The sequence below is a fragment of the Cavia porcellus genome, unplaced genomic scaffold (assembly GCF_034190915.1).
Source record: "Cavia porcellus strain 051 isolate PalLab524CR breed Dunkin Hartley unplaced genomic scaffold, mCavPor4.1 scaffold_7, whole genome shotgun sequence".
Taxonomy (NCBI): domain Eukaryota; kingdom Metazoa; phylum Chordata; class Mammalia; order Rodentia; family Caviidae; genus Cavia; species Cavia porcellus.
In genome coordinates this window covers 28,831,770-28,856,206 of record NW_026947490.1, presented here as the reverse complement: position 1 = coordinate 28,856,206, position 24,437 = coordinate 28,831,770, and the positions used below count along the sequence as shown (strand labels likewise).

Below are 24,437 nucleotides of genomic sequence, written 5' to 3'. Positions count from 1 at the left end.
AGGACAGTCCTGGCCCCATCTCTAACCCAACTCCAATATGATCCTCCATTCCCACAGATCCTCATTCTTCAGGCCCAAACATACATTTAATGTGAATACACGACCCTTCCTGTGTTTGGCCACAGGAAGCCAAACATAACCTCCTTCTAATTCCAAACCTGCCCACACCCTTTTCCTGTTGCCCCTTCTCATCTCTGACTTCATGGGAGTCCATGCTTGCCCCCTCCAGCCTGCACATGCTGTGGCTCCCACCAGGTGCCCTGGCTCGTGTTTGTTCAGACATGGCTCAGATAATGCTGATGCTGGCACAGGGAAACATATCTGGGAGTCACAGAGAAAAGATTAGGAGTAAATGCTTGAGATTCCATCAGTGGCAACATCTGCTCATGCTTAAGTGCCTTTCAGCCATGATTCCCTTTGGTCAGATGCTCCTTATTTAATACCCAGACGCAGCCCAACAGCTCACAAGCCGAGAGCTTCCGGGGTAGATATGGACGGAGAGGAGCATGCCGGGTAAGTCGCAGCAAAGTGACGTCAGGTGGTGATAGCGCGCCTCCTAGAGGAGCTGCTGAAAGACACATGATATATCCCACATGGCTCTGCAACTTCACACATGCGCATATTGGGCAAGCCAGGTACCACACTTGCAGAGGAAATGAAAGACAGGGATGGGCGCTGCTTGGTCCTTCATCCCTTTGGGAATCAGGAGTTCCAGTTACTTTCACCTCAGACCATTAAGTCAATGGTTCCAGTCCCCACCCCTCGGAGACCAAAAACAATCAAGCCTCACACACCAGGAATTCAACTCTATTCTTCTGTGTGGCACAGGATTCTTGAATTCGGAAACTATTCCCACATCGTACCACGGGAGATCAGACCTTACCAGTAGCATCGCTCAGGAACCTAAGAGTTCAGAACCCAAGGGCCCAACTCCCAGCTCTTCCTCCTTCAGAACTCAGGAGCCGGGTCCACTCCAGCTCCCTTTGGCGATGGGCTGCTACCACACATGGTCGGCAGAACTATGGTTAGGCTAGAAGCTGGGTAGGGATAGAGAAGCAGTTTGTGGTGGATAAAGTGTTTGACCATGGTGTGCTGGGGTTGCCCTGCAGATCAGGCTAGAAGACACAATCTGAATAACATGAGGGATACAGCTTTCCAGGATTCTCTCACACTTCTGTGTGTCTTCTAAACCAAAGCACTAAGACTTTCCAAAAAATGGGGTCTCGCTGGGTGGTTCAGTATGGTCTTGGACTCACAATCCTTCTGCCTCAGCCTGAATGCTGGGATTGCAGGTATGTGCTGCTATGCCGGAAAAGAATTGTCTTCTCAAGGATGTTTGTATGTCAGGAAGCATGGCCAAGACAGTATCTCCTTCAGATCAGATCTGCTTGCTGTCCTAGGTAACAGTGTCTCTCTTCTCATGTTTGTTTAGTGTTTAGGATAATAAATATAAGGTCAGTTTAGCGTGGGTCTGTCTTCACTACCTGATATTAAAGATGATATCTTCATCAGAGACAAAGTCTGGGCAGGATTGTAAGGAGCCCTTTTATAAGACAGACGATCCTAAAGCTGAGAACCTACACCAGTGCTACATGAGTGTGCACAGGACACACCTGGTCACCCCACAAGGTTCGTGGCAAAGCCAGTGGATGTAAACATGAAGCTCATGCTGCCGTAGGCGTTCCGAGTATTCAAATCCTTGACCCAGGAATCTCATGTGTCCTGCCAGATCTCTGAAACTGTAGCAGGCTCACTTATTCCTTTGCGAATTAGTAAAATTTCAAAACCTTTAGTCTATTTGACAAAGCATAGGGCACAGCAGCTCCACCTGCAAGGGCAGGAGGCAAAGGCCCCAGTAGGGAGCAGTGGACAGGCGAAACGCAGGAAAGAGGACAGTGCAGAGAATGCAATGGGCTGGGCAGCATGGTGCACACCTCTAATCCCTGCACTTCAGGAGGCTGAAACAGGAAGACTGCAAGTCCGAGTCCCATCCAGGCAACCTAGCAAGCTCCTGCCTCAAATAAATAAATACATAAATAAGGCTGGGGGTGTAGCTCAATGCGGTGACCCTGGGTTCAATCCCCAGTCACACACACACTGGTGGGGCTGTTGTTGTGGTGTCTGAGAGGCCCGAAGGCAATGATCAGGGTAAGGTGTGGATAGAAGTCCACCTCCATCCTCTCCAGGGCAGAGACACTGGAACACAATTCACTTCTCTGCAGGTGGTGGCTGTTCATGGCCCCTGTCTCCAGAATAATCCAGACCTGGGGAGAAGCCCTCTCCAATCCCCCTTAAAGGATGACTGGATGGGTGTCTGTATGGGCTGAGGCCACGCCTGACATACAGGAAGCACTCAGCAATGCTGGCACACACAAGGCAACTCCCAGCACCGGGAGGGCTTTGTTCATGAGAAAGTGGGCAGCTGAGGGTTAACCCTGTCCAGAGAGGTTAGGCTCATGCCCCAGCTCCTGAGAGCCTTCAGCCACATCCCCCCTCATGAGAGAGTGCCTTTGTTTCCCCAGGGCATAGGGCCACATCTGGTCAGGGCTTTGGGCCACATGTATCAGCTAGACTGCTGGAGGGCCTGAGTACTCAAGGTCAGCTGTGATTGTGTCAGTAAATGCAGGTGTCATGAGGCCCAGCTGTGCACGTGTTTCTGCATGTTCGCGCGTGCCTGGCAGACACCTGGATGATCAAGGACCACACCGGTGGGCAATGTCCAGTGAACTGGGCCACGCCAGCTGGCACAATCAAGGACGGCTAGGATGTGCGAGTGAATACAAGACATCGCAGGACACAACTGCCGGAAATGGGGAAGAGTGGAGCACACAAGCTCCGCCTTGGCAGGTTGTTGCCTTCTGTGAGGACTTCTTACTCTGCAGGGACAGGACTTTCTGTTGCGAGGGGGCTCACAGCACATGCTGGAGCCCAAGGACTGGGAATCAAATACGGGGCGTGGTCTAGGCTCGGGGGCGGGTCTGGGCGTGGTCTCGGCTTGGGGCGGGTATAGGCGTGGCTTCTGCCCAGGGGGCGGGTCTGGGCGTGGTCTCTGCTCGGGACAGGTATGGGGCCGTGGTTTCCGCTCAAGGGGCGGGACTTGAGTGGCTTCACGCAGGAGGGCAGGGTTTGAAATGAGAAACAGTTTCTATTCAGAGTGGTCAGAGCGGTCTCTAGCAGTTTCTCTAGGCAGAGTCGGCTGTGCCTCAGGTAAGAAAACCGGAGGCGAGGACGAACAGCATAGCAACAGGTCTTCCCGCTCCACTCCCCAGAACCAATTTCTAACCTGGGCACAGTACCCTGCTGACAGAGCTGGCACATCTTGTGTTTGGCTTCTCTTGTGGTCTGGGGGGTTGGGGTGTCTGTGGCTTTGCGTGTCCAAGATGTCCTTTTCTCCTGGCAGGAGGATGGAATCTCGCTGCAGAGACTCAAAAACACCTGGGTTCAAATTTGAGTTCAAGCTCAGGGGTAGCAGTATAATCAAGACAAGCAAATGACTTCTCCAAATCCCCTCACCCTGGAAGTGTCGCGGATGAGACTGGGATTGAGCAGGATGACAGAAATGGAATCAGCATTCTCTGTCACCGGGCCAGCATCAGGTCCGGCTGGGCTCAGCTGCTGAACTGTGAGTTCTCATGGTCTCCTGTCTCTGGTTAGTCTCTGACACCCTGTCCTGAATCCAAGGCACATGTCTCGCATGAAAACATCCAAGGGACAGAGGATGTCGTCTGCCAAGCAGACTGTACGATGCAGCAGCATGCGAGCTCTCTCCGTGCTGGCAGCGACCAAAGCGGCCAGGCCAGGGTACTTGACTGTGAGACTGGGAAGTGGCAGGGAATTCAGGAGTACAGAGAGAGTAAAAGGGGGGAAAGGTGCCCGATGTGGTGGCACACACCTGTAATCCCAGCACTCGGGAGGCTGAGACCCCGAGGATCATGGCGAGTTCGAGGTGAGCCTGGGTACAAAGTGAGCTCAAGGTCAGCCTAAACTGCACAGCGGGACCCTGACTCAAGTGGTGTGGGGGGGGGGGGCCTCAGATAAAGAAGAAGCAGGAAGAAATTCAGACAATGGGAAGTGGAACTCAGGAGAAAAGGACATCTTGGACACGCAAAGCCACAGACACCCCAATCCCCCAGACCACAAGAGAAGCCAAGCACAAGATGTGCCAGCTCTGTCAGCAGGGTACTGTGCCCAGGTTAGAAATTGGTTCTGGGGAGTGGAGCGGGAAGACCTGTTGCTATGCTGTTCGTCCTCTGGCCTTTTCTGTCCTGCGTGATCCTTTCCCTGTCCTGGTCTCCCGCAGTCTCTCAGCCTCCCCCTCTAACTGGAGCCCCGCAGGTGCTCACATCCTTGGCGAAGACCCCTGTGGGGATCCCCGCATTCAGAGCACCTGAGGCCAATCCCTAATTGGATTCAAAGGTTCTGCAGTCTAGTAAAGCACAAGCCCATAACCAAGGAGTCTGATCCACCCCTCCCTGCACTCTAACACATGTACGTGCCACATGCACACAATACACCATGCACGCTCACGCATGCATGCACACAGCGGTGTACCTCATGCCCCTGTTCCTCCCTTCTCAGACCCAAAAGGCCAGAGCCACGCCTCAGTCTGATCCAGGGGTCCAGCCGCCTGGGAAGCGTCTCCTCTGAACAGAAAGGCATGTGGCTCCCCCTGGTGGCAGACTCAGTGCAAGCCGCATGAATAGAGAACACGGTATTTTCCCAATGCTATCTTTCTCCTAAAATGTACATACAGCTTTCTTTTTTCTTTACAAAAATACGACATGCCCTCATCCACGCAGAAAGGCTCAATAAATTGCCACGATCCAACATTATGCATACTGTGTCCTTTCAATAAAGTGGCATAAAAAATGAGTGACAATATAAGAGCGTTTTGAAAATATCTTCCGTCCAGCTGGGTGTGATTTCACACACCTGTAATCCCAGCACTCTGAGGCTGAGACAGGAGGATCCCATTTTTAAGGCCATAGCAAGACCCTGCCTCAAAGGAGAAGAAGAAAAAAGAGGAAAAGGAGGAAGAAAAGGTGAAAGAGGATAAGGAAAACCTCCCAATAATTAAAGCTAACTAGGAATTAACCCGAGGAACTAGTAAATCACAACAAAAGACTTGCAGAAAGTTAATATGAAAGCTTCTCTTTAATCAGCTTTCAGTATGCAACAGTAAACATCTTCAGATTTAATGGACCTAAAACAAGAGTTATGTTGTATGCCATGATCAGTTGGGTCATCCCACAGGGTTCTCCTGGGACAGCTCCTCTTGTACTTCGTGTGTTCCCTGTCCAGTTCAAGCAGCAGCCATGCACGTCCAGGTCCCAGATGGCCCCCTCAACACACCTGCACCTCAGCTGTGTGACACACCTGGCCTGTTCCCAGGCACGGTCTTTCCTCCCTCCCTCTCAGCAAGTAGCTGCTCTAAATTACAGAGATTGGGACCCAGCTTGATTTCACGACGGTCACCTTGAGTCACAAGGAGCATGACTGCCCCGGTGTAAGCCTGTCTCCCTGGCATATTTTCCCAGCATATTATAAAAAGACAAAGCCCTTACAGTGACATGTGGGGCTTTACCACAGGGTGCACCTGATATCTGGTGTTAGCTTTAGATGAACATTCCTGCTTGGACAAAAGTTGCTTTTGATCTGACCACTGCGTAGGCCAAGTCATGGGGAATCCAGCTGTCTTGCTGCTGCTGCCTGTGACGAACTTCTCAGAAAATCCCCAGTGAACTGCACCCTGTGCCATCCTGGATCTGTCCAGTTCTGTCAAATCTCACAGTGTACAGCAGCTGATTCATTTACAGGATTCTTCCACCTGTGGAAGCTCAGGGATCTGAAGGATGGAAATAGAAGTCATAAGGCTGATTTTTGGGAGTCGCATAATGTCACTTGTGGCCAATTGAATTGGTCAATAAAAGACACAAGCTGAGCCCAGAATCCTTGCACTGGGCCACATCCCCCAAACCCCACCCCATCTTTTGAGACAGGCAGGGTCTTTGTAGGCCACTGAGTTGCACAGGCTGGACTCAAGCTTGCAACCCCACTGCCTCAGTCTCCCTGAATCCTGGAATTACAGATGTGTGTCACCACCTCTGACTTTACACCCCACTTCTTGAGGGAAGATTTGCAAAGGGCATAGAGGATGGGAAGGAGTGTCGGAGCTATCTTTGGAAGCTGTCTGTAAATGACAATAAACCACTCACGTGTAAAAATGTGTGCACAGAAAATGGCTCTAAAACCAGAATTCTATAACAATAAATGAGGCAAATATTCAAGTCAAGACACAAGAAAGAGAGCAACAGAGTACATCAAAAAGGAATAACAATGAAGCCAAAAACACCAACAACTCAGAGAACCTGAAAAGTAGACAACAAAATGAGACCCAGAGGCCCAGGGAGCTGCAGGGATGCAGAAGAGGAAAGGAACCTGTGTTCTGAGACTGGCAGTGGATGCAGAATGCGGGCACAGGAAGGCAAAATCACCAACAGCCAGACAAGCAACAGAGGCCACTGCTCAAGGACAGTAGGGGAGGAGACAGCAGGAAAGCAGGGAGAAACTGGGCCACGCACCCGGGCAGGCACTGGTGGGGCGGGAGTGCTATGGAGTGGGCACCAACAGGCCCCTGCCCGTGCCCCAGGGGAAGGGTCTGAGGCCACCAGTCTGTTTATTCTGGTGCAGCACACTCCAGGGACCATGAGTTCTCTGCAATCACCACTGTCAGGAAAGCTTGCTGTGACCTCACATTCCCGCCTGGGAGAGGGTGAAGATAAACTTACCAAAATCCTCATCCAGCTCTGGCCTTGGGGTTCTCCCAGCCCTCTCCAGGCTGCCAGCTTCCTCCTCAGGCTCTCTGTGCCTTCCCCTCCCTGCCGCTACGAAGCCCGGCTGGAGCTGCCCGCTTCCAGCCCCGGCAGCCTTGGGCCCCAGGTGACTGACAACCATGAAGGATCTGAGGTTTCCCTACCTGTGTGTGCAGGAGTGAAGCCTCCACATGTTCACAGCACTTGTGGCTGGCAGGACAGCCGGACTGCTGGGCCAGAGTCAAAGGACCTCGTCATTCACAGTACAGCAGGTGGCATGAGTTTCACAGGGACCCCAGGTCTCGTAGGGTCATCAGAACAGATCAGGTGGACACTGGGCACAGCTGGTTTGTGCTGCTGCAAGTGAACCTGAGCTGGGAACCCTCAGTCCTACCTGGGGGCTGCTGGTGAGCTTGCCCCACCTTTGCCGGTGACAGACAGATTATCTCTGAAATGGGAGGTTAAGAGCTCTCGGCAGTGACATGCTAGGTCTACAAAATGCTCATGTTTACTACCAAGGACACTAAACTAACATGTTCTGGACATATACCGTATTGTTCCCTCTGGAAAACAAACACAACTGCTCTGAGAGATGCCATTTGCCAGGTGGCTTAGTAAACAGACTTCCTTGCAAAGTAGATCGAGACCCCCAAAGTGTTGTAGCCTGAGTTTCAGCATCCGTGCCTGGATGTGTGTGCGTGCATGCGTGCGTGTGTGTGCCCTGTCCTCACTGCCCATATTTGTGGACACCCATGAACATCTCTGCTGTGGTTCTTGAAACTGCAACTCAGGTTCCTGCAAGTGAATTCCAGCTTACAGTGTCTTCCCAGTCAACACCCAGATATGCCACGCATGTCTATGACCTTGTGTGGTTCTGTTTATGTCCTTGAGCTTGGCTGAGCTGTCCAGACCTTGAGGCTAAGACTGGATATCACCACCTGAGAGTCACTGCTGATTGATGTTCGTGATTACAAGACAAAAGAAAAACTAAAATGGTTCTCTTCCTCTCCTATCACTCAACACAGCACCCTGACATCACGGTACCGGGGTACAGCTCTCCAGACACACGCTGGATGGTGTCTATCTAGACACAGCAACAGACCCACAGATCAAGGACTCCACCCCTTCAGATGCCAATCACCAACCCCAGGTATGAGCTGGGCCTGGTCCCTATGACCCCTTCTCACTCTTCTCATGGCTCACCAAGTAGCCATAACCGCTCACCGAACTCAGAAAAGAAAAGATGCAGAGGTACATTGGGCAAGGACCTGAGTTCAGGGTAGTAGGGATTCACCACCCCCCTGGCACACAGATGTTTGTGCAAACCCCGGAGGTCTCCAAACCCCATTGTTCAGGGATTGTGGCAAGGCCATCATCAATAAGCATGATCAATTATTAACTCCAGAGAATGGGAGTTCACTCTAATAATCATGGCTTGGTCTTCTGGTAACCAGAAGCTGGTTCAGGAGCTAAGAGTCATGTCATTAGGACAAAAGATGCTCCTATCAAGCAGGAAATACCATCACACTTAGGACCTCTGAATCAAGGCCTGGAGGTAGAGACTCACATATAGAACATATATTTCTTTCTACTTACTATTTCACACTAAAGATCGGTGACCATGAATGACCACTTCTGATCACCCACCTGCCTGACCCTGCAGGGTAGAGAGGCAGGGAAGAATCGGGGGTGGGGAGTAGGGCACGGTCCTCAGGGACCATTCATCCCCTCTCCAGGGGCTCAGCAGACATTGGGCGCGGAAAGCCAGGCCAGGGGCCTGTTCTGAGTATGCATCTGTGTCTGCCGTGGTCCTGGTGGGCTCAACTGAGGACGTGAGGGGCGTTTGCACAGGCTGGGCCCAGGAGTCCCCCCCACCCCTCGACGGGGACTAGGGGTGGCCGTTTGGTTTGAGTTCCACCCACATCCAGTAAGGCCACATGGTTGAACTCTTAGATAGCCACGGGTGTCCCATTTCCTGAAGTTCTGAGAGAGAACGGGCCTCGAGATGCCTGTGCCAAGGTACAGGGACTGGAGCTAGCCAAGTGGGCAGGTAGCAGGGCGTGCGGGTGACACCTGGATCCCTGAAAGACCCGAGCTGGCATTTGAGCCACAGGTGAGGGAAACAGGATACCCAGTTCCCCAAAGGGTGTGTGCACCCCGGCTTGGGACTCTGTTCTGTCCCTCCCCTCGGTGCCCTACGTGGGACCGCGCGCCAACGCAGACCCAAGCCAGAGCGCCGGACCAGGACAGCCGCGACCTATCTCGCGCCTCTGCTCATCCAAAGTGCAAAGAGCTGCACCGTGCCGTGACGTCACGCGGAGGCGGCGTGCCCCGCCCCCTGACGCCACGCCGAGGAGACGCTGCCGCTTTCCACTGGCCTGGTGGGCGTGGCTCTTACGGTGCTGGAGGCTGAATGCTCACCTTGGGGATTGCGGCCGCGCCCTATGTGAGAGAGGGACAAAGACAGGTTCTGAGTTCGAATTAGAGCCTCACCGAGCAGAGTGCTGGGGACCACGGAGTCCCAGACACCCGAGACTGAGACGGAGAGAACCCGCTGCGTGCTTGATGGAGACGCGGGATCCTAGGACTGTGGTTCAAAGGGCGTTCGCCGTGACCTTGGATCTTTCTCTCTCCCCCCAGCCCCGTACACTGAAAGACCCGGCCTCGGTTTGTGGGCCGCAGCATTTTTCACCTGCTAAAATGCAGTCAGTTAGCTCAGCTGCGTAAGCGCCAGCCTGCCAATTGAGAGGTCCTGAGTTCGATCCCCGGCCCCCCCCCAAAAAAAAAATGCAGTCAGCGTAGCGGGGTGTGGTGGCGCCTCTGACCCCAGCGCCCGGGAGGCTGAGGCAGGAGGATCCTTGCAATTCGAGACCAGCCTGGGCTACAAAGTCAGCTCAAGGACAACCTGAACCTCATAGAAAGACCCTGTCTCCAAAAGAAAAAAGATATAAAGGACTGGGGGTGTAGCACAGTGTGACAGCTTTGGGTTCATTCTACAGTACCACAAAGAAAATAAATTTTAAAAATAAAATGTGATTCAGTGATTCTGAAAAAGATGTCACACCTGCACGATCAAGGAACACGGCATCCTCTAGCCTGGACCCCATTTGCTCCCCAGGTTCTGAGCCCAGGGGACACAAGAAGGAGGAGGATGCTGGTGCCGATGGTGGCTGCGGTGACAGCAGCTCGGAATTACTCAGCGAACACTGCATGCCAGGCGTGGATCTCAAGCCTGAAAACCCTCCTCTAGAAGAGGCAGAAGCAGTTACTCTGTCCACTTTATGGAGAAGCAATCAAGGCACGGAGAGGCTGAGTGTTGTGCCCAAGGGTTCACGACACTGTGTGACAGGCACGAGATTCAGCCCAGCTCACTAGTCCGGTCTTTCGGGGATCCGTCTGATTTTATGATTTACACGGCTGTTGCCCGTGGGTCTAACCTCATGCAACCCCGAGGAGGCCCCGCCCCAATCTAAGTGCCCTTGACTGATACGCATCCGGCCGCGAAGCTGGTGGCCCTCGCATCCCAAAGGCAACAGGGCTTCTGGAGCCAGACCCTTGGCTCCCCACTTGTAGGTGACCTTAAACAATCCCCGCCCGTGTGTACAGCAAGGATGAGGCTACAGCCGTCTCCATGGGCTCTTAGCTCCTAGCAGGAACTAACTCAGTGCTCCTGGGGAGACAATTCGGGGGTCCTCTGATGATGGGGTTTTAGAAGATGAGAAACTAAAACACCAGGGTCTCCCAAATTAGTAGAATCAGATCTGAACTCAGGCCAACTGAATTTGGAGCTGGTGCCCTGAAACGGCTCCCCGACCACTTCCGGGGGTAACAGAGGCTGTGATGGGTTTAAATTAAAGGTGGCCCAGGCCTCCTTCTGGCAGGAGGAGCTAGAGACAGGTGCAGAGCTAGAGACTGGGGCAGGGGTTCGAGGGGGGCCCCTTCGAGCCAGGGAGTCCCCAAGGGCTCCAGATGGAGAGGCTCGGGCTTGGTCCCAGAGTGAAGGGCTGTGAGCAGAGGAGGAACGCTGTGGAACCACGCTGTGGGGCCTGTGGGGGCGGGGAAGGAGGAAGGGGCCAGCTGTGCTGAAGCCAGGCCAAGGAGCAGAGGGGACGCAACAAGGCAGAGAGAGGCAGGGGCAGAAGGAAAGCGCTGGGGACCAGTGAGCTGCAAGGGTGAAGGGAAGGAAGAGGAGAGGAGACGCGGGGTTGGGGGTCTCCCAAGGGAGCAGGTGGACAGTGGGCTGTCCTAGGGGTCTGGGAAGACAATGAGTGAGTGAGTGAGGTGAGGGGGCCCTGAGGACACTGGGTATGGGATGGCCCTAGGCCACACTTCAGGGTCCAGAAGGTGGGGGGTGCGTGACGTCATCGCATGGGCGGGACCGAGACATGACTTCACCGCATGGGCGGGTCTTCTGTGCTCTCAACTGGACTTTCTAGGTGGGAGCGCTTTCTGGGTTCCCAGTGTCCGGAGGACGCTGACAGTGCCTCCTGGCATGATTTGGAAAGAAGAACACGTGCGATGGGTGCAGAAAGCGCTTAGGTCAGGCCTGGCCCCGGGAGGCCCTGGGTATTATTGCCCTAGTAGTATAAGTACTTCCTCCCGCGGATGGCTGGTGCAGAGGGAAGAGGGCACCCACCGGCTATTCATGGAGTCAGAGTACCAGATTCCTCACACCCTGGCCTCTTGATTTCTGTGTCGCCTCTCTCTGGGCCTAAATTCCTCTATAGTGACTTCCTCATTGTGCTGTCGGGAGGAGCCCGAGAAGCTCTTAGTACCCAATAAATAGACTGTTCCCCCGAAGGTGTGACCCAGCGTAGGGACCTAAGACACTGAGCATGAAATGTGCGGGGCGACACAGGGACTAAAGGGCTTTAACGTAGCTCCCAGCCTGGAGTCCAGAATGACTGTGAATCTGCAGACCTGAATTTCTACAGTGCCTGCCTGTCTGGGCTTCCGGTGCTGGGGAAATGCCAGAGTTCCCGGATGTGGGAAGCTCGGTGGATCTACACAATCCTAAACTTTAGTTTTCAACCTACCTAAGGTCCTAGACTGCTGGGATGTCTTGGGACCTGTGCTCCTAGAATCTAAAAATATGATAGTGTAGGGATTTTGAAGGCCTATGGTGCTAGAGGGGCTGAGCTCCGATCATGCAGACACTTCCAATAAAGGCGATAGTTTTGCAGACATAGGGAGGGACCACGCGTATAATTGGTCCCTCCTGCTCTCAGGACCTGCTCATTAGTTAGACTCTAGACAATTGCTCAGGGCCCTCTGAGCCACCAGAAGCCAACTTCAAATACCTGAAGACTTGGATCATCTTAGTGTTGATGTCTGGCTTCCAGAATGCAGGATCCAGACCTCAAGATCCAGAATACAGCGTGAGTACTGCAGGATCCAGGATAAAGTCCACAGGCTTCTTTCTGGTCTCTACATTTATATCCAGCACCCGAGATTCTAGCAATCTCAGAATCAGGGAATCTGATGTGCAAGGAAGATTTGAAACTCCATGGTGCCCCCTCGGGATATCAGAGTCCAGAGTCTAGACTCTAGAATCACAACACTAAAATACAGAATCCGGAGACTACCGTTGGTACTCCAGGGCCCAGACTGCACACAGCAAGTGCAAAAGATTTCAAGCTCAAGGCCCAAGTTCCAAGCTCCTCATCTGGATTCTAGATTCAAATGTCAAAGATCCAGAATTCAAGCCCAAGACCTCAGAGGTCACTCCAGGAGCCAGATCCCACAACTCAGACATCAAAACCCACACTCCAAACTTCAGGTCGTGAATGCCAAACTCAAGGCCCCAAAATCCAAAACTTGAGAGCCTGATTGAAAAATCTGAATCCCAAATCCGGGATCTAAGATCCAGAACCCTACCTGAGGCACAAGACTTATGACTCCAGAATTCAGTCGACACACTCAAGACCCCAAATTCCAAGCTTTGTATTCTGATGTCCTCCAATCCTCTGGTCCTGTCCCTTTCCCCCAGGGGAGAATGCCTTCTTATAGACTCAGACAAAACTTCAGCCCAATAAATGCTCATTAGACCTAGTCCCCCACCCCAGCAGCCACTGAGGCGTCCCTGTCTGTAAACCTCACAGCCACCTCTTACCCCACCCGGCATCACTCACCCCACCCCATCCCACCTCACCACACCTCTAGACCCAGAGAGGGCTGGGAGCTTATAAATTCAGGTGCCCCAGTGGCTGCCTCCCTTCTCCTGGAATCCAAGCCACCCTAGATGCTGCTGGAGGATCCGGAGGGGGTGAGAGCTTTGAGAAAGGACTTGGGGAGGGGTTGGGGAGGGAAGCACCCAGTGCCCTGGTCTCTGGAGGAGAGATGCAGACCATGCTATAAGTGTCAAGGGCACTGCATAGGTTCATGTGTCCTTTACAATGACTCTGAGTTGAACCCTAACCGAGAAAATATCCTAGAGCCACCAGAAGGATCGGGGGTAATGGAGTGAATCAAGAGGACACACCTGGAAGCATTTGTCCCCAAGCCAGGACAAGCTTAGGAGAACACGGTTCCAACCAGTTCAGAGCACCTTCTTCAGCACCTCCCATGTGCCAGGCCCAGGCTGGGCAGTGCTGGGGACACGGAGAGGAGCCTTCAGCACCCTCAGATGGGGCGGGATGGGAGGGACAGGTCACACCACAGCACCTGTGGGCACCTGGGTGGTAATGGGGTGAGATGGGCACTGGGGAGTTCAGAAGACACTGTCAGTTCCTGAGGTCTCCCAGAAAAGGAGACAGATGAGCCTCGAAAGACAGGTGCTACCTTGGAAGAGGAGGACAAGGACTTTAATTCATTCTCAATGCTTGCAGAGGTCTTCCCTAGGGCAGCCTGTGCACCGGCAGGCCTAGGAATCCAGTCCTTGGCCCAGCTTAGCTCACAGGCAGTTCATAGCCTGATGGGAGAGGCAGGGACCCAAAGAGGCTGGGAGGTTAGAAAAGGTCAAGATCGTGAGAGACTGGCCAGATGGGCCACTCACACCCTCACAAGTGAGGCCGAGGGGCTGGGGCTTTATCCTGGGGTAACTCGGGGTCTGGACAGGGATTGGAGCTCTCGGGAACAGGCTGGGAGAGTGGTGGACTGCAGAGGGACCCACGAGGCCAGACAACAAGCTGGGGTGGCTGCCCAGATCAAAGCGCTGAGGATGGCAAGAGACCCCAAGGCTGTCATCAGAGTGCAGGGGGCCAGCGGGCTGTGGGGGTCCCTGGGGCTGTCCGAGTATCTAAGGGGACAGTAAAGCCTCCAGAGACAGGGGACCTGGAGAGGCTGGCAGCTGGAGGAGCAGGTGACAAGGTGGCACTTAATTCAGAAGGGTCCCACTGGGAGCAGAAGAGTCCAAGCTCACCCCCGTTTCCGCTCTCCCCAGCACAGATTTCAGCCGAGCCCGGGTCCCCCTCCACCATGCAGCTCCTGCTCACCTCCTCCTTCCTGCTGATCGCTGCAGGTGAGAGGGGGCAATGCTGGGGCTACAGGAGTGCGGGGTTCCCTTCCCCAGAACACCTGGGCCCTGGGGCCTGCCCACCCCCACCTCACCCAGAGGCCACTTAATCACCCCACTCCCAACCCAGCTGAGCTATCTAGCACCCAGAGAGCTCTTAGGGGCTGCACTATCCGTGGCTTCTCCCTGTCCTGACAGTGGTGACACAGAGGCCTGACTGAATCCTACCACTGCCCCTTCCTTGGTGTGTGACCCTAAGGACACTGCTTTAGGGGCTGGGGATTTAGCTCAGCGGCATGAGTACCTTCCTTGCAAGCAGGCAGTCGTGAGTTCGATCCCTGGTACCGATAAAAATGAAAAAGACCAAAAAAAAAAAAAAAAAGAAAGAAAAAAAGGACACTGCTTTACTTCTCCGGGCCTCAAGTGATTTCTGTGCAAGACAGCACCTGCCTGTGGCGACCATGCAGTGTCTCCATGGTGTCACATAGGGATGAACATAATAAGGTGCCTGCCCTCACCCAGAGCAGGAGGAGCCAAGAGCACATGTTCTGAGATCAAATCCCACCTCTGCCACTTTCTAGTTCCTTCATGTCTCTGTGATTCAGGTTTAACAACAGCCTTTCTAAGCTCATGGGGTTGTGGTGATGATCAAATGGGGTACCCGCCAGGTGAGCAGGCATTGCTAAAGCACCCAGTGTATGCCAGGTACAGCACTTGGCACTCACATGTACAGTGGGGCCCACGGCCCTCGTTTGACAAGGGAGGGGGCTACGTGGCAGTTGAGCTCCAGGCCGGGCTGTGCCACCAACCATCGGAGAAACAAATGTAACCCAACGCCTCTGCCCTGGAGAAATTGGGAGTTAGATGTTCATTAACCATCCTCCCCCGACACCCAACCAGGGCCCCCCAGGCTTCCCCCATGCTGTCGGCCTCCCCTGGGGCTCTGCCTGTGCTCTCTCCTCTCTGCCTCCCACCTGCCTGCTGCACCCAGTGGGAGCCTCCGATCTCTTCTGGCTCGGACTGGCCACATGCGGCCCAGTGCCCAGCTGTTGAGCCAGCACCCTTGCCCTGCTCACAGCACGACCTGGCCCTCCTTTGTTAAGCCTCTGGTCCACCACATCCGCATTCTCCAGGTCTTGCCAGCAGCTTGGTCCAGTTCCTGACCTTGGTGGGCAGAGAGGAGGCCCTGAGCCAGAACGACCTTGTAGGGGATACAGCCATGTTGCCACGGTATGGGGTTGTGACCCTGTGGCCTGGAAACATCCCTGATTGGATGCATGCACATGATTGCATCCTGTGGAAGTGTGCATGTGTGCATGTGTAGATGTGGGTGTGTGAGTGTGTGGTGGACGGGCATGCAGGGCCCTCCTGCCCATGCACATAAAGCCTGCTGTGAAACCTGGTGACCAACCTGGAACACCATGAGGCTGGCTCAGGGGCTGACATAGAATGGGCAAATGTGTGCCACCCTGGCCTCCTGCATCTCTGGCTAAGCGTCCCTCACCCTCACCCTCACCCCCCAGGCCTGTGTGTCACCAGGTGAGCCAACCCCCAAGCCCTTTGGGTTGGCATCTGTGACTCTCACTTCCTACAGAGTGGCTTGGGCATGAGTCACAGTTTTAACCTCAGCTATCATAGCTGGCCCTGCCTGACTTTGGCCATACATGTACCCAAAACCTCTATGGGAGCTTCTATATGTACGTGCCCATAAAGACACCCAGGTGGCCTCTTAAACAGCACCCCTATTTCATAGATCAGGAAACTGAGGCACAGACTGATCAAATTGTTTGCTCGAAGTCTCACAGACAGCAGATTTGAACCCAGGGTCTGGCTCATGTGTGGGAGTGTGCACCTCGGGACCCACACTGGAGCCTGGCAGTTCAGGCCTGACCCACGCCCAGTGCTCTGCACGTGTGCACAGATCTCGTGTCAGCACCTGCATGCCCCTATCCCACTGCCCACGCTCATGTGCACCCATGGACCCCCCTGCTGGGGCTCTAGAAGCTGTAACCCCTGTGGACATCGTGCAAGTGGACTTTGGCTCTCTGCCCCCGTGCCTCAATTTGCAAGCCTGACTGTGCATGCATGTGTGTGCATGCGTGTATGTGTGTGTGTGTGTGTGTGTGTGTGTGTGTGTGTGTGTGACCTTGGCAGCCACCTCAGTGTCTTGCACAGCACAACAAATTTGGCTCAGATACGGAGCTGGGGTTGTGCGTCATGCATTTTGAGTGGCCGCATTCACTTGACAGCTATGACAGTTTGGTCATTTTTGAGTGACTGGTTCCAAGTGATCTCCCCATCTGAAACCGTACCTGGTGTCCTTACCTGCACCCCAGCCACTGAGACCATCTCGCCTGCTCTAGGCTTCTCCCCTTCCTCTCCCTCTCAGGTTCCTGCAGCAAACAGAGTGGGAGCTGGGGTTTTACTGGCCTCAGCATAACCAGGAAGGACTCTGAAGGGACAGGGCACTGGGTGATGTGCACACTTCTGCAAGCCCAGCGCTCTGGGAGGCTGAGGCAGGAGCCTGTGAAAGTTCAAGCCCAGCCTGGGCCGTTGAGTCACTCAGTAAACCCCTGTATCCAAATGAAATGCTTGTGGAAGGGCTGGGGATGTGGCTCCGTGTGAAATCCCTAGAATCAATTCCAGTATTGTCCCCAAAAGGGGAGAGAACCCAGATGAAAAGCGCAAACAGGAGAGGGTGTCAGGGAGGCTCAGGGTGCCCTGCAAAGGCCCCATCTTCAGGGATGCCCTGCTCCTCCTCCCCACAGCCCAGGTCAGTGACAAGGGGCTGGAAAGTGAAGAGTGTGCACCCCACTCCCAGCCATGGCAAGTAGCCCTCTATGAGCGGGGCCGCTTCAACTGCGGGGCTTCCCTCATCTCCCCACACTGGGTGCTGACTGCGGCCCACTGCCGGACCAGGTAGGCAGGTGGGGTTTAGAGTCGGGGAGGGGCACGGCTGGGGAGCAGCTCCCAGATGGTGGTGGGGCAGACCCTGGCACCTGCACCAGGGAGTCTAAATCCTAGCTCTGGATGGAGAGGAGAGTGGGGAGGCCAGGGCCCTGGGTGAGGAAGGGTGTGGCTTCTGAGTCCCTAAAGGAGGGAAGGGAGGACTGGTAAGGGCCCATCTTTTCAGCCCCTGACCAGTCCAGACTCTAGGAATCTGAGAAGTCTAGGTTAGAGGAGGAAACCGTCCAAGCCTGGAGGTTGCATAGCAGGCATCTGCCAGACCTGCGACCCCTGGACCCCTGAGGGGAAATGTCTGGAGCCACTGGGCTCAGGATTTTGGGAAAAGGTCATGGGATCTCGGGGCCTTCTGTCACCTCCTCACCAGCCCACTCCCGGGTACCTACTTGCCCCCAGCTTCATGAGAGCGCACCTGGGCGAGCACAACCTGCACAAGCGCGAAGGCCCGGAGCAGCTGCGTTTGGTCTCTCTGGCCATCCCACACCCACGCTATGAGGCGCGCAGCCACCGCCACGATGTCATGCTGCTGCGCTTAGCTCGGCCAGCGCGCCTCACTCCGCAAGTGCGACCCGTGGCCCTGCCTGTGCACTGCCCCCAGCCCGGGGAGCCCTGCGTTGTGTCCGGCTGGGGCCTGGTGTCAGGCAACAAGCCGGGGACCACGGGGAGCCCCGAGTCACAAGGTGCGTGAAGGGGTAAGCTTAGCTATCAGGCCTTGCTGAGGAGCCCTGTCCTCCAGGCGCCACAGCGCACAAGTGCGCTCCAAACCCTGGCTCCCCACCACTGTCTTCCCCAGTGACTGTGCCCGACACCCTGCACTGCGCCAACATCAGCGTTATCTCCCGAGCAGCCTGCGACAAGGACTACCCGGGACGCCTGATGGACACAATGGTGTGTGCCGCGGCGGAGGGCGGAGGCACGGACTCCTGCGAGGTCAGCGCCCGGAGGGGCCCTCGCGGGATGAAGGCGGGCAGGGTCAGGTCTGGGAGTGGGAATGGGCTTCCGTTTCCTTTGCTTGGGGCCAGAGAAGGCGCTAGCGTGAGTTGTAGACAAATGAATACATTGCTTGAGACAGTGGTGGGGGTCAGGGTCAGGGTCAAGGATGGGCATCGAGGTGAAGCGGGCCGGGGGCAGGATAGACCGGGGCTGGGGATGGGAGTGAGCTTGGGTCCAATGGGAAATAGGAAATAGGAAAAATGCCAAGATGTGGCTGGGTAGTACTGGGTGGCATGGAGTCCGAATGGGGGAGCAAAAGATGGGCTGGATTGCCCTAGATTTGGCTTAGTTGAAGCGGGTAGGCATACGCGAGGGTAAGGCTGGACACGCTCCGGTGGCTCCCGCTGGATTGTGCTGGCTCAGACCTGGGCTGGATTGGCTAGGGTTAAACTGGGTTGGGGTTGGGCTGGGTTTTGATCCACATTGCAAATGATGATGAGGGTGAGGAAGGGGGCACTGTCGACTTCAGGAAGCTGCCCCTCACTGGAAACCCCTTTCCTCCTCACAGGGTGACTCCGGGGGACCCCTGATCTGTGGGGGTGCCCTGCAGGGCATCGTGTCCTGGGGCGACGTCCCCTGTGACACTACCGCTAAGGCTGGTGTCTATACCAAGGTATGCCGCTACTTGCAGTGGATCAGGGAAACCATAAGGAGGAACTAACCGACCTGACACCTGTGCCCCTGCCTGGGGAGCGGGAGTCCCCGTGGCCGGCCAGCAGCCCCGTCCAGACCTGGGACAGAAGCGAGCTCCCATCCAAATCTCAGGAGGCAGCCATGGTCTTGTGGTACCTGAGCCCCAATTGGTGTTCAGGGTCCTCTGAGTCACACCAAGATAATGCCACCCATACAAGCTTCCCCATAGGTGCCTCTGTGATTTCCTCAGGGGCTGGGTGGGGGCTGAGACACGGGGTGGGCTGGTCTCTGGCATCCACTCTCTTAGCGCCCTAAACGACCAGATAGATGTGTGATCTCACTCACCCTGGGCTCTCCCCGCTGTAAAATAGGACCGACCACCTCTCCTGCTCCCCTGGCTGTGGTGAGCATTAAATGAAGTCATTCCCGTGAACTGATCAGAAGTGTCTGACCCTGGATAAATATTCTGCATTAGAAAGGATCTGGCTCTTATCTCGTCCCCCAAGGACTTCTCTAGCTTTGAAATTCAGTTCTAGGCTTCCCGATAGCTGTGGCAGAAAGGCAAATTCCCTCCTGTCCATAGCCTGATTTTGACATCCAGAAGAAGCTGGGGCTCCAGAGAGCTGCTTTGACTTTACCAGAGTCAAGATAATGTATCGGGAGCTGAGTAGGACATGGTGGTGCATGCCTGTAACCCCACCACTCAGGAGGCTGAGGCAGGAAATAGCCACGAGTTTGAGGCCAGCCTGCACTACAATGTGAGTTCAAGCCCAGCCTGAACTGCACAGTGAAACACTCTCTCAAAAAAAATATTCCAAGCTTATGGACTTGATACCTCAGGAATCTGTCCCTGATTCTCCTCAGAGACCCCCAAATGTGATTTTCAAGGTTGCTGAATATTGAGGCACAGGAACCTACTGTCTACACCAAAGCACAGTTCTCAAGATCTAAATGTTTCAGAGACCATGTGCAAGTGGTCACTAGGATTTGTGGTGAGACTCTTGATCTAGGAGGTCAGCTGGCCCAGATATCTGGGACTGCGAGATGACCCGAGCTCCTGTATCTGGGAACAAGGAATGGGAAGGTCTCTGTGACGCACCCATTGCTGGGGACATTGGATTTGGAAGCCCTGGAGAACCAACTCTGTGAGACCCCAACACTTCATACTCTTGGATCTGAGGGTGCTAAGACTGGGGCAATGTGCTCCCCTAATACACATGAGGAACAGAACAATACATATGGGTACCTGGCACTGGGCTGGGAGTGGGAGGAACAGGGCATTCTGAGCACCAAGCTTTCTGTATCAGGGAGAGCAGGCAGCTGGGGAGCGGCTCTCTCTGCTCTCAGCAGTGCAAGGGTTTAGACTCTTCTCTGCAGGTATCTGGAGGCTCACCTGGTCTTCACCTACAGGGCCTCACCAGGAGCCAGATATATATGGAGCTTTGGGATGGGAGTGAGATAACCCTTCACCTCCACCTGGCCTCACTGGCCCGGTGCCCTCAGCAGGACCCCAGGAGCTGCAGGGCCTGCCCCGTGTGGCCTCAGCCCTGGGAGCCCACCCAGCCTGACCCAGAGCCTGCAGGACACCAGGTGCAGGTCCTCCCTGGTTCAGTGGCTCTGGGGGCCAGCCAGCAGGGGTGGAGCTCTGGCCAGCATCTCAGTGCCAGCAGGGTAGGGGCGGAGCTCTGGGGGACAGGGTTTTAAAGGCTCCCCAAGGAGGTTGCTCAGCAAGCAGTTCATCACCTGCCTGGCCCTGGACACCCCTGTGACCATGTGGCTCCTGGTGCTGTGCCTCGTCCTGTTCCTGGGGGAGACTGGTGAGAGCTTGGGAGGGGTCTGGGAGGGCATGGAGACCCCGGCCCTGAGGGCACTCTCCCTGCCATGAGTCCTTCCCTTATGTCCATCACTCAGCCTCATTCCCCCCAACCCACAGACAACCCAGACCAGGATGCTTGGCTCTCTCCTCTCTCTCTCCGCCTTCCAAATGGCCAAAGCCCTCTTGGTCCATCTTCCCACCCTAGGGTGCTCCTCCTTCCTCCTCCCCAGCCAGTACCAAAGGGAGCAATCCTGGGCCATCTGTGTCTCTCAGGCCCTGAGACCCTGATCATCTCCTCTCACTCTCTATGCCTCCAGGCCCAAGAGCCTGGCTCCTGACACCCCAGTTCCCACCATACCCAGTGGCTTTCTCTGTCCAGCTGTCAGCTCTCAGCTGTGTCCTCCAGACACTGACATCTGCTCCCCACCATTCTGCCAAGTCCCCCACAGATGACCCTGCTTCCCAAACTGAGGGGTGTGTGACACCAAATAGACCATCAGTCTCCCCCAGAAGCCCACACAGCAAACTCAGCCTCCCCACCAGCCACAAGCCCCTCAACATATAGAATTCCATTCCGCTCTGGACCCCCAGATCTCAGCCAGGCCGTCCAGGCTCTGGCCCAGCCCTGCCCCAACATGCCCTTCCCCACACTCTGCACAGGAAGGACCCCGAAACCACCCGAAGCCCACTCCTGGCATTTACCCTGCTCCTTGACTTACCTTTTGACCCAGAAACCCTGAATTCTCTCAGGGCAGCTCCTCCTCCTAGCCCAACCCAGGAACCCCAAATCACCTTGAGGTCTTCTGCCCAGAAAAGCTGATTCTCTCAGAAGCACCCTTTCCCAAAGCTCAGTCCAGGCCCTATTTCCCTAGCCTAGGAGCCCCCAAATACTGCAAATTCCCCCTGCCAGCCCCGACCTTCTCTCACATGGCCCTCATCCTGATTTTGGGAGCTCTCCTCTCCCCAAACACTCTGCCTGCCAGCCCTCAGTCTGAGGCTCCAACGACCTGACCCCTGACCATCACACCTGGTGCTGTTTGCAGTCTTCTGCTTCCTGTGGATTCCCTGGGCTGAGCTCAGCTCAAGAATTTAAATCTCCCCACCCAGGACCAGCTATTAACTCAGTCTCAGGACAGCTTCTGCACTTGGGTACCTACCCTGAGCCCCTTGCCCTGTCCTCAGTGCAGGAGCCATGGACCTCAGCCTCCCTCTCCAAGCCCAGGCTCTCAGCTCTCAGCCCTCAGCCCTCCTCACCCTGCTCACCATCCTGCAGGTGCGGCACCGCCCATCCAGTCCCGGGTGATAGGAGGCCAGGAGTGTGCAAGGGACTCCCACCCCTGGCAGGCTGCTGTGTACCACTTCAGTGACATCAAGTGTGGGGGCGTCCTGGTGGACCCCCAGTGGGTGCTCACGGCTGCCCATTGCATCAACGAGTGAGTAGGGGCAGGGTCTGAGGAAGAGGGCATGAGTGCCCCAAGGACTGACTAGCCAGCACCATTCTGGGTGACCCGGGCAAGGCCAGGCATTGAGGGGGAGGTGGGGGCTGCTGTCCAGGGTGGTAAGGAGAGGGACAGAGCTGTATCCGGACCACCAGGGCTTAGGGTGCCTAGGTCTTGCTGTTTCTCTGTCTCCCTCTTTCCTCCCACCTAGTGTCTCTGAGTCTCCCCCATCTCCCATCTCTGTCAATGTCTGGGTGTGTCTCTGCCTTCTCTGTCATGCTGTGTCCCCCACCTAAGTCTCTGTGTCTCTCTCCAGGTCCCTATCTCAGTCTCCTCCCCATCACTGCTCACTACACCTCAGGATGGGCCCCAGGGAGCCCCCGGAGCAGAGGAATGGGTGCACCCCAGTCTGTGTGGGGTGCTCCTCACCCTGCCCTCACTGTGGGGCCACAGTCCAGGACAGGAGGCTCAGGAAAGGGCTGCCTGAGCTGGGCCCCATGGAGGAGGGCGGGCCGGGTGGCTAATGCTGGCGCTGGCCTTGGGCTGGGGCCCGGGCTGCCTGCTGGGAGTCCTCAGCTCTGCCATCTGCAGCCCAGCCGCTCAGGGCCTTCCCGGCTCCTCCCTCTCCTCCCCTGGCTCTTCTCTGCCTGCACTGCCCTCTGCCTACCGGAAGCCTCCGGGCTGCTCTGTGTCTGGGTCCCACCCACTCTGCTCTGGCCACCCCCTTGCTCTGCACTGTGTCTGGGCCGGGTTCTCTGGCTCTTCGGCTCTCACCTGCGTCCCTGCTGCCTCCCAGTCCTCCCCTCCTCCTCGCCCTTGCATCCTGGTGCCTCCTTTCTTCCCTCTGTTGTGCTCCTGCCTTCCCATCTCACCACCACCAACACCACCACCCCTGCCATGTCCTGCCCCTAGCTTTCTTTCCCCCACGGCTGCATCTCCCCCCACCCTCCCACTTCTTCCCCTGTGTTTCTGTGTCTGTCTCTGTCTCTGTCTCCTTCCTATCTCTGTTTCTGTCTTTCCCCTAGACTCTGGTCCATGCCTCTCCCTCCTCATCTCCTTTGTCCCCTCCTCTCTCCTCATCCCCTCCAACTCCTTTTTGACTCAGCCATTACCAGATCTGGCTGGGCCGCCACAACTTGTTTGACGATGAAAACACTGGCCAGCACATTCACGTCAGCCAGAGCTTCCCTCACCCTGATTTCAACATGAGCCTCCTGGAGCCACACTCCGACAGCCCTGATGATGACTACAGCCACGACCTGATGCTCCTGCGTCTGAAGGAACCCGCCCAGATCACTGGCTCCGTGCAGGTCCTGGCGCTGCCCACCCAAGAAGTGCAGCCAGGGACCATGTGCTTGGCCTTGGGCTGGGGCAGCATAGAGCCAGATGCTGGCCATCGTAAGTCTGGGGCAGGCCATGTGGTCCGGGGCTACACTGGGGTGCATGGGGGTGGGGTGAGGGACTCATTGGGTCTGGACACACCTCTTTTTTTGCCCTGGCCTGCAGCTGTGTTCCCAGATGAGCTGCAGTGTGTGGACCTCGAGATCCTGCCCAGCAAGAACTGTAAAGATGCCCATGTTGCAAAGGTGACAGACACCATGCTGTGCGCTGGGCACCTGGTTGGAGGCAAAGACACCTGTATGGTGAGCCAGTCCCACCCCGTGGGATGTGGGAGGGCTGACCTAAGAACTAAGCTGGCAGCTGCGCCCCACCTTCTTCCCTTTCCACCCTGCCCCTGCACCCCCTGGAGTCACCCCATCACTTCTGGTATCACCTGAGTGCTCAGAGAAAGCCTCCAGGTCCAGGGCTGCTGAGAGGAGCCCTAGGTGAAGTCCGTAGCTGGCCCTGCTCCTTCCCGCTGCCCTGTCTGCAGATGGCCTTGTCACCCCTGGGTGTCCCTCCCCTCTGCCCAGGACTCGGGTCCCGTGTTCAAATCCACACCCGCCTTTTGGCAATGAGCTCTTGTGTCCAAAGCCCAGGTAAAGCAAAGCCACAGTCTTCCTTCTAACTCCTCTCTCCTTCTTGTGTCCCCCCAGGGTGATTCGGGGGGCCCACTGGTCTGTGATGGCGTGCTACAAGGCATCATCTCATGGGGCCACAACCCATGTGGCCTCCCCGACACCCCCAGCATCTTTACCAAAGTGACAGAGTACCACGAGTGGATAAAGAAAACCATGGCTGATAATCTCTGAATGGCCCATGCAGGCCCTGCTCCCAATAAAACCAGATATGCTTCCAACGAGCATCAAGTTCTGGTTTTATCTGGCCTCCCACACTTTGGGCATCTACATCCCCTTGGGACCCACTGGGCTGAGACTTGACAGTCC

The 24,437-nt window shown here is 55.5% G+C and overlaps 2 protein-coding genes across 2 annotated transcripts; both read left to right on the top strand.

Moving 5' to 3' along the window:
- The first annotated feature begins 506 nt into the window (after positions 1–506).
- Positions 507–19,292, top strand: Klk15 (kallikrein related peptidase 15). The gene is made up of 7 exons (XM_063254024.1): positions 507–513; positions 14,194–14,271; positions 15,399–15,495; positions 17,008–17,184; positions 17,626–17,909; positions 18,023–18,159; positions 18,731–19,292. Exons 1-7 carry the CDS (start codon positions 507–509, stop codon positions 18,881–18,883), a joined length of 933 nt encoding a protein of 310 aa, XP_063110094.1. The 3' UTR covers positions 18,884–19,292.
- A 1,237-nt stretch (positions 19,293–20,529) lies between these two features.
- LOC100717905 (glandular kallikrein, prostatic) lies at positions 20,530–24,353 on the top strand. Its single transcript, XM_003465406.4, has 5 exons — positions 20,530–20,672; positions 21,945–22,104; positions 23,216–23,508; positions 23,617–23,753; positions 24,147–24,353. The coding sequence occupies exons 1-5, from the start codon at positions 20,627–20,629 to the stop codon at positions 24,300–24,302; spliced, it is 792 nt and encodes a 263-aa protein (XP_003465454.3). The 5' UTR covers positions 20,530–20,626; the 3' UTR covers positions 24,303–24,353.
- Positions 24,354–24,437: the final 84 nt, after the last annotated feature.

Excerpts from the sequence above, each read along its gene's own strand:
- LOC100717905 (XM_003465406.4), top strand. The coding sequence starts at position 20,627 with ATGTGGCTCCTGGTGCTGTGCCTCGTCCTGTTCCTGGGGGAGACTG. Across the intron at positions 23,509-23,616 it reads AGAGCCAGATGCTGGCCATC|CTGTGTTCCCAGATGAGCTG; the intron begins GTAAGTCTGGGG and ends CCTGGCCTGCAG. Across the intron at positions 23,754-24,146 it reads GAGGCAAAGACACCTGTATG|GGTGATTCGGGGGGCCCACT; the intron begins GTGAGCCAGTCC and ends GTGTCCCCCCAG.
- Klk15 (XM_063254024.1), top strand. Across the intron at positions 15,496-17,007 it reads GATACAGCCATGTTGCCACG|GGATGCCCTGCTCCTCCTCC; the intron begins GTATGGGGTTGT and ends CCCCATCTTCAG. Across the intron at positions 18,160-18,730 it reads GAGGCACGGACTCCTGCGAG|GGTGACTCCGGGGGACCCCT; the intron begins GTCAGCGCCCGG and ends TCCTCCTCACAG.